Below are 12,340 nucleotides of genomic sequence, written 5' to 3'. Positions count from 1 at the left end.
AAACAAAACATTGTATTGACACTTGAGTGGAGAAAAGTGCTGTGGGAGTAGCTTTGAAACTTGCTAATTAGATTGTGAAGCTTCTCTGTAATTGCTTCCTATTTGGTCAACAGCCTTCCTCCTGCTTCTATTACGATCCACCTTTTTAACCCCAGACATGAACACGCTCTGTCGATCGTCTCACTGTTGCCTGAAATCAACCTTTTAAAAATATTTTAAGTCGCAGCAACGAGCTGAATTGTGTACAGCAATACAATTATGAAAATCAAAACTTAACAAATATACATCACTGCGAGAATAAATAACACTGACACATTCTAGGGAGCATTGAAACCCAATGGCTGGAATGGCAGCGCTCCATCCTGCAGTGTATAAGGTCCAAGCCCCTTTTTTATAAATTGGCAGTTTGCTGTACTCCCACCATACAATATGGGCAAATTTATCATGCAAAGAACACATACAGTGAGGTCCAAAAGTAGTTGACACATTTTGTGGTTGTTTTGGCTCTGTACTCCAGTTGCTTGGGTGCCCAAACTCCTTGCTCGGGCCAAACGCTACACTACGCCCATGGATATTAGTTTCTCCTCCGCAATGAGTCTGCCTCCCAGGCGATTTCTAGAATGGTAATCCTTTCTAGATCTGATTGGTCCCAGAAACTGATGGGTTGGGCCAGGGCCATAACACACGTGGCTGAAGCAGCATTTTGAACGTTCATCATTGGCTTTGATACTCTGATTGGTTAGAGATCATCCAATCGCTGATTACTTATTTTTTTTGTACAACACCCCTCATTTTGACAACCAAACAACTTCAATTATGGCAGTCTCAGACTGAAGTATGTAGCGAATGATAGAGCAGAGGATAAATTCAGTTTGAGTTGTCAGGTAAGTACTCCAGCACTTTGGATTTTAGATGATACAATGACTGAGGTTAAAGGCCCAGTTCAGTAAAAAACTATTATTCTGTGTTTTATATACTTCCACACTGAGGTTGGAATAATACTGTGAAATTTTGAAAATGCCCTTTTAGTGTAAGAGCTGTTTGAAAAGACCACCTGCAATTTAAGCCTGTTGTGGTGGGATGGAGTTTTGGCCTGCCTGGTGACATAACCAGGTGGTAAATTAGTTAAAAAACCAATAAGAGAGTTCCAAACCTCTCTGCCAATAACAGCTAGTTTTCCATCCCCACTCAAACCCACTCCGAGAGTACTAGCAAAAATTTAGCTTGAGAAATTGATCGTCGCTAAGAAGCAATAATTTTTTGGTTGACCATTTTGATTTAAAACAAATCACAGTAAGGTACTTAATAGTTACCCAGAAATGATTTGATATTGAGATAGAAACGTCTGCATTGGAACTTTTAAAGTGCAGACTTTCAGCCTTTATTTGAGGGTATTTTTTATCCATATCAGGTGACTCGTTTATAAATTACAGCACTTTTTTTGTACATAGTCCCCCCATTTTTAGGGAACAAAGTATTTGGACAAATCCACTTATGTGTATTAAAGTAGTCAACGTTTTTAGTATTTGGTCCAATATTCCTAGCACGCAATGACTACTGTACATCAAGCTGGTGACTACACACTTGTTGGATGCATTTGCAGTTTGTTTTGATTGTGTTTCACAGGGTGCATTGGCCAATTCATTGAAAACTTCAGCTTTGGCTTGCTTATATAGAGCGATACTACCTGTTTTCTGAAGTGAGTGCACGAAGGAAGTTCGTAACGTGTCTTGAGCACTTTCACGAGATGCTGAAACACCCTATTCTCAACCACCGGGAATGGGCGCATATCCGCAGCTACAAACCAAAGGCCATAAGATGTAAACATAGCCTACCTACCGCTCTTGTGATTTATTTGGCTCGGTCAGAATCAGCTGCCAAGGGCTGCTTGAATGAAGATGGGAGACTGTTGTGTTGCTTTACGTTTCCGTCTTGCTCCGGCGTAATGTCGGTGTAAATGTGTTAACAGCTGCATTGGCTATTTCTCATTGAGCGTGCCGACATACTGTTAACGTTTTATCCACAACGTTGTAATCTAATGGGAAACCAAAATGTGGGGATTAAAAGGATGATGGAGCATCCTCCAATTTTGGTTTATTGACCCCACCACTCGTCATCGTACAGAACTAGTTCCCGGCTGCGCCTCAAAAAAGGACAGTTTGAAGTGCGCCTGAAATGTTTTTGTTTTTTTTCAGCTCAGATTTACTCAAGCGGCATAGATCTACAACACAACGCAAGCATAGCCTATAGGCCTAGTGTTTTAATTTTGTAAATACATTTTTTATGTGCTTATTCGGTTTCACAGTGCTGACCAAACCGAGGTCCCCGGTACGGTACAAATGTGTACCGTTATACCCCTAGCGTTAAAGTGCATTCATTTAAGGAGGCAACTATTTATGCCGGGTTTGGTGAACTTTAGTCGGGTTAAATATATCGCCTCATTAATGTTAGATATATTTAAATGTTACAAATTAAATCACGCTGCCAGATTAAAATTAGGTTTATGGTATTTTTTTGCACCGATCTGTGCACTTTTGTGTGAAGAAAAGGTCGCTCTGTTCCATTCTATTTTAAGAGTAAATTCCCTTAAACCATCCGAATGAAATCCCTCTGGTTTGTTTCAGTATTATATATTAGAGACGACATCTCTGCAGCTGTCAGTCACATACTGCACTGTAGTAGCATAGTAGCATTTATTTTGTTGTGGCAAACAAGAAAATATATATAAATATGAACATAGTTTTAAAGCTGGAATCCCTAATGGTGAAACTGCCATGTTTGTTTGCGATTTTACAACAAAGACGTTACTGCAAACAACAAACACTGAAGAGAGAGAAAAAAACGACAGTCAAGGAAAATGCATAAGCAAAATGATTTACAGGTAGGCAGAATGGTTAGTTAATTGTCTGTCTGTCCTTGTGTGTGGTTGGCCCTGCAGGTATCACGGGTATGCCCAGTGAATTGAGCCAGCAACCGCGGACGTCGTGCTCCTATCAGCACTCCCCCTGTGTGGGCAGCAGCGGCAGTGCCCACAGCCACCAACACAACCACGGTCACGTTCATAACCACCACCACCCGCCTCTCTCGCAGCACCTCTCTCCCCACGTGGCGCACAACCAACATCAACCTCATCCGAACACTCAACATGGGCAGCACCCTCAACACAGCCAGCACCCCAACAGTGGGCAGCAGTCCCAGCACCATACTGGCCAGCCACCACAGATGACCTGCACTAACACTTGTAAGACACGAGAGTACAGTGCACACTACACACTACTGTACTGTCAGAGAGCAAACACGCCCAAACGATGGACAGCAGAGTGCCTCTGACTAGACTATTGGCCATAGTTTTCTGTTAATTTCCCGCCGATTCTATATGTTGAATCATCAGCGCAAACAACCACCACTTGTCGCTATAACATACCGTGGCGACAGCAATCGATAGGACGGTCACACTCAGCTTTTAGCTGTTCATCGTTGCGTGTGTCTGGAATTACAGGCAGGCCTCAGGAACAGTGACTATCCTTAAATGCTAGTCCCTTACTATATATAGCATTGATATCTACATGCTCTGCATGGATTCCATTATATTCAGTGTTGGGGAAGCTACTCTGAAAATAGTTTATTAAGCTACCAATTACTTCACACTGGAAGAAGTTAAACTACACTAAAGCTACCCCTAAGAAAAATATAGTTTACTTTTCAAAAGTAATTCACTACATCCAAACTACTTTGTGAAAAATGGTCATATCAAAATCTGAAATGTCAGACTATAAATTGCAAGAACAGATCACTTTGGGATCATATGTTAACAGAATGTGTAATTTAGCCTATTAAACACAAAAACTGTTTAAAGTGAGAATTAAGCCGGTCTGATACAGAAAAAGGAAATTCTACATTGCCCAGATTTTCATTTTTTTGTGCAAAAACAGTACTGTGTAGTTCTAGTAGTTATCTACACTGCTACATGGTAAAACAGTACTGTGTAGTTCCAGTAGTTAGCTACACCGCTACATGGTAAAAAAAAGAAAAAAAGTCACTACTGAAAACAGGACCTAGATTTGAATTTAGTTGAACTACCATCAAGCTACTGCACAATGTAGTTTAATTACAAGTTGAACGAAATGTAGTTCCATACTCTCCAACACTGATTATATTACAGTGGCATGTGAAAGTATTCACCCCGCTTGGCATTTTTCCTATTTTGTTGCCTTACAACCTGGAATTAAAATGACTTTTTTGGGGTGGTTTGTATCATTTGATTTACACAACATGACTACAATTTTTTTGTGAAACAGACAAGAAATAAGACAAAACAGGAAACTTGAGCGTGCATAACTATTCACCTCCCCAAAGTTAATACTTTGTAGAGCCACCTTTTGCAGCAAGTACAGCTGCAAGTCTCTTGGGGTATGTCTCTATAAGCTTGGCACATCTAGCCACTGGGATTTTTGCTCATTCTTCAAGGCAAAACTGCTCCAGCTCCTTCACATTGGATGGGTTCCGCTGGTGTACAGCAATTTTAAGTCATACCACAGATTATCAATTGGATTGAGGTCTGTGCTTTGACTATGCCTTTCCAAGACAGTTAAATGTTTCCCCTTAAACCGCTCTAGTGTTGCTTTAGCAGAAAGCCTAGGGCCATTGTCCTGCAAAAAAATTGGAAAAACACCAAGGGGGATGAATACTTTTGCAAGGCACTGTAGCTGTGTCGTTTGTTTTTCTGCTACTCCTCAAACGCTGTTTGAAGCTGACAAACTCAGAGACAGGCGTTTCTGAAACTCGCCGACGTCTTTCATTTGCCTAGACTTTGTTTTTCCTGTGTCTCTGCACTGTGCTTTCGGCTCAGAGAGAAGCCCTATACAAATATACGCTCCATTATCTGGGTTAGTTCTCCCTCCACAGTGGCTGGGATGAATAAAAGCAATCCCCGTCTTTGATCCACAGCTTCAAATGTGTTGCCATTTGGGTTTGTGATGAAAGGCAGAAAATCATTCCTCTTCACTAATGTCTGTGACGTGAAAAAACAACATCTTGTGGTCAAAAGCATCACTGCATCGGACTCAAACATGACATTACTTCTGTTGGTCCTTGACTGTCACTCTGTTGATTACAGCACCGTGCTCTTGTCAACATTTCCCTAACCTCGTTTCCAGGGTAATTGCTACAATGTTATAGAGAGCTGGCTGGTGGACAAGACTAACATTTCTCCTACCGTTACTTAGTTGCTTCTTCCTGCCTAGCCTGTTTAGCTCTATTACCCACTCCCCCTACCTGAAATAATTTCATAAAATCGTCAGGAATCACTGCAGGGTGTGTGTGTCTGTGTGTCTGCCTGCCTGCGCAGGTCTGTCCGCCAACTGGTACCCCAACCTGGAGTGGCTGAAGGAGAGCTGTCGCATTGCCAGCAGCTACAATTGGGCTGACGTGGACCTCTCTCCATTCCAAGGTAACAGACTTGCATTATCCTAAAGTGAAGAAACTGTGGTAACACTTTCTTTGGACCACCATGTGTATAATGCTCTTATAACGTCTTCTGTCACACTCATAGTAATACTAATAATAATGCATTGAATTTATAACTCACTTTTCATTGGTAGTTTTTCAAAGTCATACAGTGAATGCATTACAATAAATAAAAACAAGACGTAGACAAAGGACACAACTAGGCAGGGCATCTTACACAAAGAACATAGCTGACGGTACAAGGGGCAAGGACAACAAGGAACACAGCAATATCTAATGGAAGGCCTTCATAACGAGGAGGGTTTTTAAACGGAGTCTGATGCCTTCAGGTGGTCCGAGAGTGCATTCCAGAGGCGGGGGGCGGTCGAGCAGAAAGCCGATTTCCCCCCCGTGGAGCAAAGCTTGAAGGTAGAGGAGCGGGCTATCGCTCTCTGAGAATACAGGTGGGGTTATGGGATACGAGCAATTCTTTGAGCAATGGAGGGGCATTGCCATGGGTAGGACGTCATTGTAAATAAGAATTTGTTCTTAACTGACTTGCCCAGTTAAATAAAGGTTAAAAAAAGAATTTGATGCAATGTCAGCAGGAGGGTTTTGAATTTGATTCTGATTGAGACGGGGAGCCAGTCCAGAGATGCTTTGTCTCCTCAAGGCTGAACTACTGTAACACACTCTTCATCGGGAACACTGGCAGGAGTCTCCAAAAGCTCCAGTATATTCAGAACAGTGCTGCCAGGATCCTGATGAGTGCATGAACACTAACACTTCGCCCCCATCCTGGCATCTAAAGACATGGATGATCTTCTCAGCATCAGACGGAGTGAGGGTGCGACGGAGTTTGGCAATGTTAAGGTGAAAGAATGATGCTTTGCACAGATGTTTTATGTGCTCGTCGAAGGTCAGAGAGGAGTCGAGCTTAACACCCAGATTTTAGACTGAGGAGATCAATGTTCTGGCCTAGAATGGTGCGGTGGGTTATGGGTGAGTGCTGGACCGCATGTACAGTAGCTTATTGGTGGCACTAGTCAGAGGCTCCTTGTGTAGCAACGTGAAGTGGGAGATCTCTAATCAATGCAACATAGTTAAAATTATGGCATGAAGTTAGCTAAATGGAAGGAGTACGCTACAATGAGCAACCGAAAGGTAGGCTGTTTAATCTGAATGGAGTCGCTGTAGACAAGGATGGGGAGTGCAGCCAAATAGCCTCAACTAGCCTAGCTATGTAGCTGGCGAGCTATCTTAGCTAGCTTCTTTACATCGATTTGAGTAACCGGGTATCCGAAAATGTTGTATTATATTTGAATAGTGAAATATTTCAAATTGCCATCTACTCAAGGCAGGTGTTCAGACAGGCACACGCAGCAGAGGGACTTGGGGCAGTTTTTACATTCAGCTGAGTGTCATCAGCATAGCAGTGGAATGAAATTCCATGCCGGCTTATGACACGGCCAAGGGGTAGCTAATACAGAATGAACAGGATGGGTCCAAAAATGGATCCTTGTGGGACACCGCAGTTGACAGGGTGGGTCTGGGACCTGGACCCACCTAGCGAGGCATATTCCGTTCTGACGGAGAGGTATGAGCAGAACCAACTCAGGGCTGGTCCGATGGTGTCCGGAGGCGTTCGAGGAGGATAGCGGTATTGAACGCTGCACTCAGACTGGACTTTCTCAAACAGGTTGTTTCGATTGGGATGATCCTGGAGCTGTACGGCAACCACTTTTTCCAACACCTTGGAGAGGTTCACAATGTTGACATCAGCTAACCGCTCGCCCACACAACACCATACACGCTGTCTGCCATCTGCCCGGTACAGTTGAAACCGGGATTCATCCGTGAAGAGCACACTTCACAAGCGTGCCAGTGGCCATCAAAGGTGAGCGTTTGCCCACTGAAGTCTATTACGATGCCGAACTGCAGTGAGGTCAAGACCCTGGTGAGGATGACAAGCACTCAGATGAGCTTCCCTTAGATGGTTTCTGATGGTTTGTGCAGAAATTCTTCACTTGTGCGAACCAACCGTTTCATCAGCTGTCCGGGTGGCTGGTCTCAAGTCGGATGTGGAGGTCCTGGGCTGGCATGGTTACACATGGTCTGCGGTTGTGAGGCCGGTTGGACGTACATTCAAATTCTCTAAAACTACGTTGGAGGTGGCTTATAATAGAGAAATTAACATTAAATTATCTGGCAACAGCTCTGGTGGAGCTGGAGATTCCTGTAGTCAGCATGCCAATTGCATGCTCCCTCAACTTGATCATCTGTGGCATCATCTTGTGACAAAACTGCACATTTTAGAGTGCCCTTTTATTGTCCCCATCACAAGGTGCAGCTGTGTAATGATCATGCTTTTTGACATGCCACACCTGTCAGGTGGATTATCTTGGCAAATGAGAAATGCTCACTAACATGGATGTAAACAAATGTGTGTACAAAAGTTGAGGAATAAGCTTTTTGTGCATACAAAAAAAATGTCTGGGATATTTTATTTCAGCTCATGAGACTTTACGTTTTTGTTCAGGTAACATTTTTTTTTCAATTTTCTCAATCGCAACTTTGACACTGAAAGTATGATAGATAATGACAGTCTTAACTCCAATGTGAATTGTCTAAATGCATTTTGCTATTGTACTAAATAAAGTACAAGGATGTGAATGGGCTAAATTAAAAACTACAGGTTTGGATCAAATACAACACAGAGTGAAACACTTGTATTTTCAAGTATTGTGGTGGCAGCATCATGCTATGGGTATGATTGTCATGTGCAGGTGAGGGAAAGGAGACTAGGAGAAGAGGAAACCACTAAGGACTAGTGAAATGAGAACGACTGTGTGTGTCTATGACAGGACTGAAGGAGAACATGAGGCAGGCGGAGCTGAACAACTGGTCCCTGGACCTGGCCCAGATAGCAGACCTATGCTCCTCCATCAACCAGTTCTTCACACGCACCGGTATCATCCCACCACAGGGGCCACCCCTGCCCGCCTGCCACAGCCCCATGCACACCAGCAAGCCCAGCCAGCACATCAACACGGGTCAGTGGCCATTAGGATGGCGTTGCCTCACTAGACACTGATCTAAGTTCAGTTTTGCGTTTTCCCCTATAGTAACTGTTAGGGTTGAGGACGGTAGCTGATCCTAGGTCTATGCCTAAGGGCAACCTCTAACGTGCGTCCCGTAGATCTGAAAGGGTTGGATTACTTAAAACGAAGTCTCATCACAGTCTATAGATCAGTGGAGTTGTGAGGTAAGAACTGAATGACTGTTGCTTCCTGTTGGATGTCTTCATCTCCTGTAGGTAATCTGTACATGGACTCCAGACAGAACATGTCTTCAATGATGGGACCCCCGGGTTACCCCCACATGCCCCCCATGAGCAATGCAGGCTCCACGGTGACAGGTACTACTGCTAACTACTCAGACCCTCTTATAGTGTGTTTGCAGCTGCCTTACATGTCTACCTCCTCAGGGCACCATGGCCAGATGAACCAGCAGCACATGATGCCACCCGGGCACTACCAGATGAGGCTGCCCACCAACGACATCCAGGACGACTTTGACTGGGACGCCATCGTTTAGAATCACCCTGAAGCGAGGAAGAAAAGGAGGGATAGGGAGAGGGCGTGAGGAGAGTGGAAACGACCACCTGCCCTGAAAAAAAAAAAAAGACATTCCAGAAGAGGAATATCAATCCCATGATCTTGGTCTTTTTATACGAGAGTATAGAGAGTGACTTTGAAGACAATCATACACAGAGGGAGACTAGTCAACGTTTGCCAGTAGACAAGTTGGATGGTCACATTTGAGAGAAAAAAACACTTTTGGAATGGTTTGCATTGTCTCGTCTCAATGTTCCGAGTGCAAACAGTTTTACAAGTGTCGGTGAAGTATATATTTTTTTATTCATGCTTCTATTCTCGTTTCTTTCCACTGGAGACTGAAAGTGGAAGCTAGGGTTTGTGATTCACAATAACTTTTTTTTAAGGAACGTCCGCCTGCCACTGAACTGAAAGGAATGGGCGTGGATGAAAATTATACATATGCCGTTATACATATGAACAAGACTTGCCTCAAAGTGATTAATTTTTGTTCCATCGCTACACAAACATCTGGCATCTTGCAATACTGTCCGGACTAACTGGCAACTCCTTGTACCTCAATGTAGCAGCCCTCACCTATCTGACAGGAGTGATCCATGGAATGATACTTTCGCCACTTCCAAGAAATAAAGTTAGTTCAACATTTGATAAGGGAAGACCAGATAAGGATGCTCGTTCTAACAAGTGTCTGATGTCTTTGACTGACTCAAACAATGCCAATTGTATGGAATTGAGCACCATCTTGTGGTTGCAGGCTTATATTGCAGAGGAAATTGACCGTATTTGGTCAGAGGAGAAATCACAATCACCAGACCTCGGTTCAAATACTTTTTGAAATCATTCAAATTCTTTTAGCATTTGTTTCAGCCCGCCTTGAGTGTCAGATGGGTGAGGCTTGCACTTTAAGGACGGTTCTATTGGTTCCATCGCAAAAGGCATGCTCAATCAAGCACAGCTGAAGTTTTATATAGAATTTGAACCCAGGTCTGAATTGCACCCTTACATTTTTTTATTTAAAATCCTTAATGTCTATGTAACTTGCTTTAACTTTCAATGGTTTGATGAACAAAAATCTTCCACTGTAGCAGTTATTTTGTGCTTTGTATGTCACCACTTAACTCTGTGCTCATGGGAAAAAATTGTGACGCTGGGCCAATGCTATGTATGTATCACCTGTCAATCCCTTACTGGTGGTGTTATGGTGTCTACAGTTGTATCTATCTCGGTGTCTGTGTGCGTGTGAGTGCATGCGCCTGTGCCTGTGTGAGAGTGTGCAAGTATGTGTTAGCGTTCATAAGGAATGTCCTGTTAGTAACTCCATGGTACGAAGCCCTCAGGGTCCCTGTTTCCTGTTATTTCAGAATAATGCATAACCCCCACTTCCTTTTTTAGCATTACCAAAACGTCAAAGGTCAAATGGGTATGTGTGTAGTTTAATGTACCTGTTGGCAGGTGTTTCGACCACTGTGGTGGAAAGGTACACCCAATGTACTACGTTATAAGCTAAATTAAGTGAAATGTGGATTTAGGACTTAGTATATAGTAGACTCGCGTGCCAGGTGAACTGGTGAACGAGACTACTATAACGTGACTTTAGTCAAGGATTATATTAATTTGGACTGACACTAAATAACATGTAATCCTCCTGTTCAAAATGATCACATGGTTACAGATTGGCTACATTCCGATTCTCCCGAAGTGTGTAATCGTATCCTTGAATTGCCCCTCATAGATTTAAAAGGAATTAACTTGCACCAATCCGGTTATTTGAAATGCGGAGGGTAAAGAATCGGAATGGACGGGGACACCGATGATTCCAAGGTGCCTAGTCATAGGATGGGAGAGGGTAAGCCGTTTTTGCACAATGCTGGGTACGGTAGCATCAAGTAGAGAAAATGGTTGGACTGATGGCCCTAACCTGTCCCCTATCTTCTGGGGGAAAAATCATAAAAAGAGCTCAGTGAGGGAAAGAGCGTGGTGGACAATGCAGTAGAAACAATAAATAAACAGACAAAATGATCAAATGAGCTGCATTTGAACTGTGATACTTACATTGTTCAGTGTCTTGTTCTCTCTGTATCCCTTTAGTATACCTACAGTTCAACAATTGAAATCATATCCATTGAACGATGTAAATCAGTATTTAACTGAATATATACAGGGATGATTATTAAAACGGGACCCAAAGTGCTCGTGTCTTTTAAAGAACTCAAACGAGTTCTAAATGCGGTAATGAGGTCAATGGAACAGATGCCGGATGGCCTCACGTTCAACAAATCTGTTCTAACAAAGTGGATATTCGTCAAATCCGTAATGATGGATTTATTGTAACGGGCCCACAATGGGGTTACTAAAGTCAGATTTAGATATATTTGGATGTTTTTGCTACATAACATTTAGAAGTAGTCCCTATTCAGGTTTAGAAGAAGTGACTGCTAAATGCTAGCTCACGTTTATGAGCGAAATCGGTGGTGTTAGTTGTTTTTAACTGTAATGCATAATGCAGTTGATTGGTGACGATGAATGAACATGTGACATCCATACAAGCATTGTACTCCAATTTTTACCTCAACATAGGCTATTGTTTACATGTGTACTTCACACTAAGTGTAGGATCATTTTGCTGGGGGGGTAATGATGAGATTCGGGAACGTTCCCCATATGTTTCCATGGCATTTCCATTGACCTCTTTACCGCATCTATGGTCAAGATTCCTGATTTCTGTCGTGCTGGTTTTTGATGACGACCAGAAACAATATATTGTATGTCAGTGTGTTATTGTGCTAACTGTATGTCATTGCAATCATCAGTGAAGGGACTCATGAATTAAACAAATGGAGGGAGGGGTAGTATTTTGTTCTTCCTCTTTCAAGAGAGAAACCGTATGTGTGTATATATAAATGTGATCAAATGCATTGGCTTTTTGTGTGACACTCTTCCTTGTACTGCAGTCTTATAGTTAAATGTTTCAATGTTTATTAAAATGGTATTGATCAATTTTACTTCATTTTGTTGTCTTTTTGGGTCAATTCCCACCCCTTTTTCTCCCCAATTCCGTGGTATCCAGTTGGTAGTTAGTCTTGTCCCATCGCTGCAACCCCCGTATGGACTCGCGAGAGGCGAAGATCGAGAGCTGTGCGTCCTCCGAAACCCAGCCAAGCCGCACTACTCCTTGATACAACGCTGCTTAACCCGGAAGCGGAGGAGGAAACACCGTACACCTGGCGACCGTGTCAGCGTGAACTGCGCCCGGCCAAACCCTCCCCTAACCTGGACAA

At 43.0% G+C, this 12,340-nt stretch overlaps 1 protein-coding gene across 3 annotated transcripts in view; it reads left to right on the top strand.

Moving 5' to 3' along the window:
- LOC111976803 (forkhead box protein J3) overlaps positions 1-12,064 on the top strand; it is an 88,449-nt gene extending 76,385 nt beyond the window's left edge. For 2 of the 3 annotated variants that reach the window (XM_070448104.1, XM_070448106.1), the window contains exons 9-12: positions 2,939-3,241; positions 5,348-5,449; positions 8,310-8,498; positions 8,762-12,064. In XM_070448104.1, the coding sequence (XP_070304205.1) occupies positions 2,939-3,241; positions 5,348-5,449; positions 8,310-8,498; positions 8,762-9,042 (875 nt within the window). In that variant the 3' untranslated portion in view covers positions 9,043-12,064. The remainder of the gene's footprint in view (positions 1-2,938; positions 3,242-5,347; positions 5,450-8,309; positions 8,499-8,761) is intronic. The other variant, XM_024005945.2, reaches the window with a different exon arrangement.
- The last annotated feature ends 276 nt before the right edge of the window (positions 12,065-12,340 follow it).

This window comes from Salvelinus sp. IW2-2015, linkage group LG17 (genome assembly GCF_002910315.2).
Source record: "Salvelinus sp. IW2-2015 linkage group LG17, ASM291031v2, whole genome shotgun sequence".
NCBI lineage: Eukaryota > Metazoa > Chordata > Actinopteri > Salmoniformes > Salmonidae > Salvelinus > Salvelinus sp. IW2-2015.
Note: the sequence above shows the minus strand (reverse complement) of the source record. Positions and strands in the feature narration are given on the sequence as shown.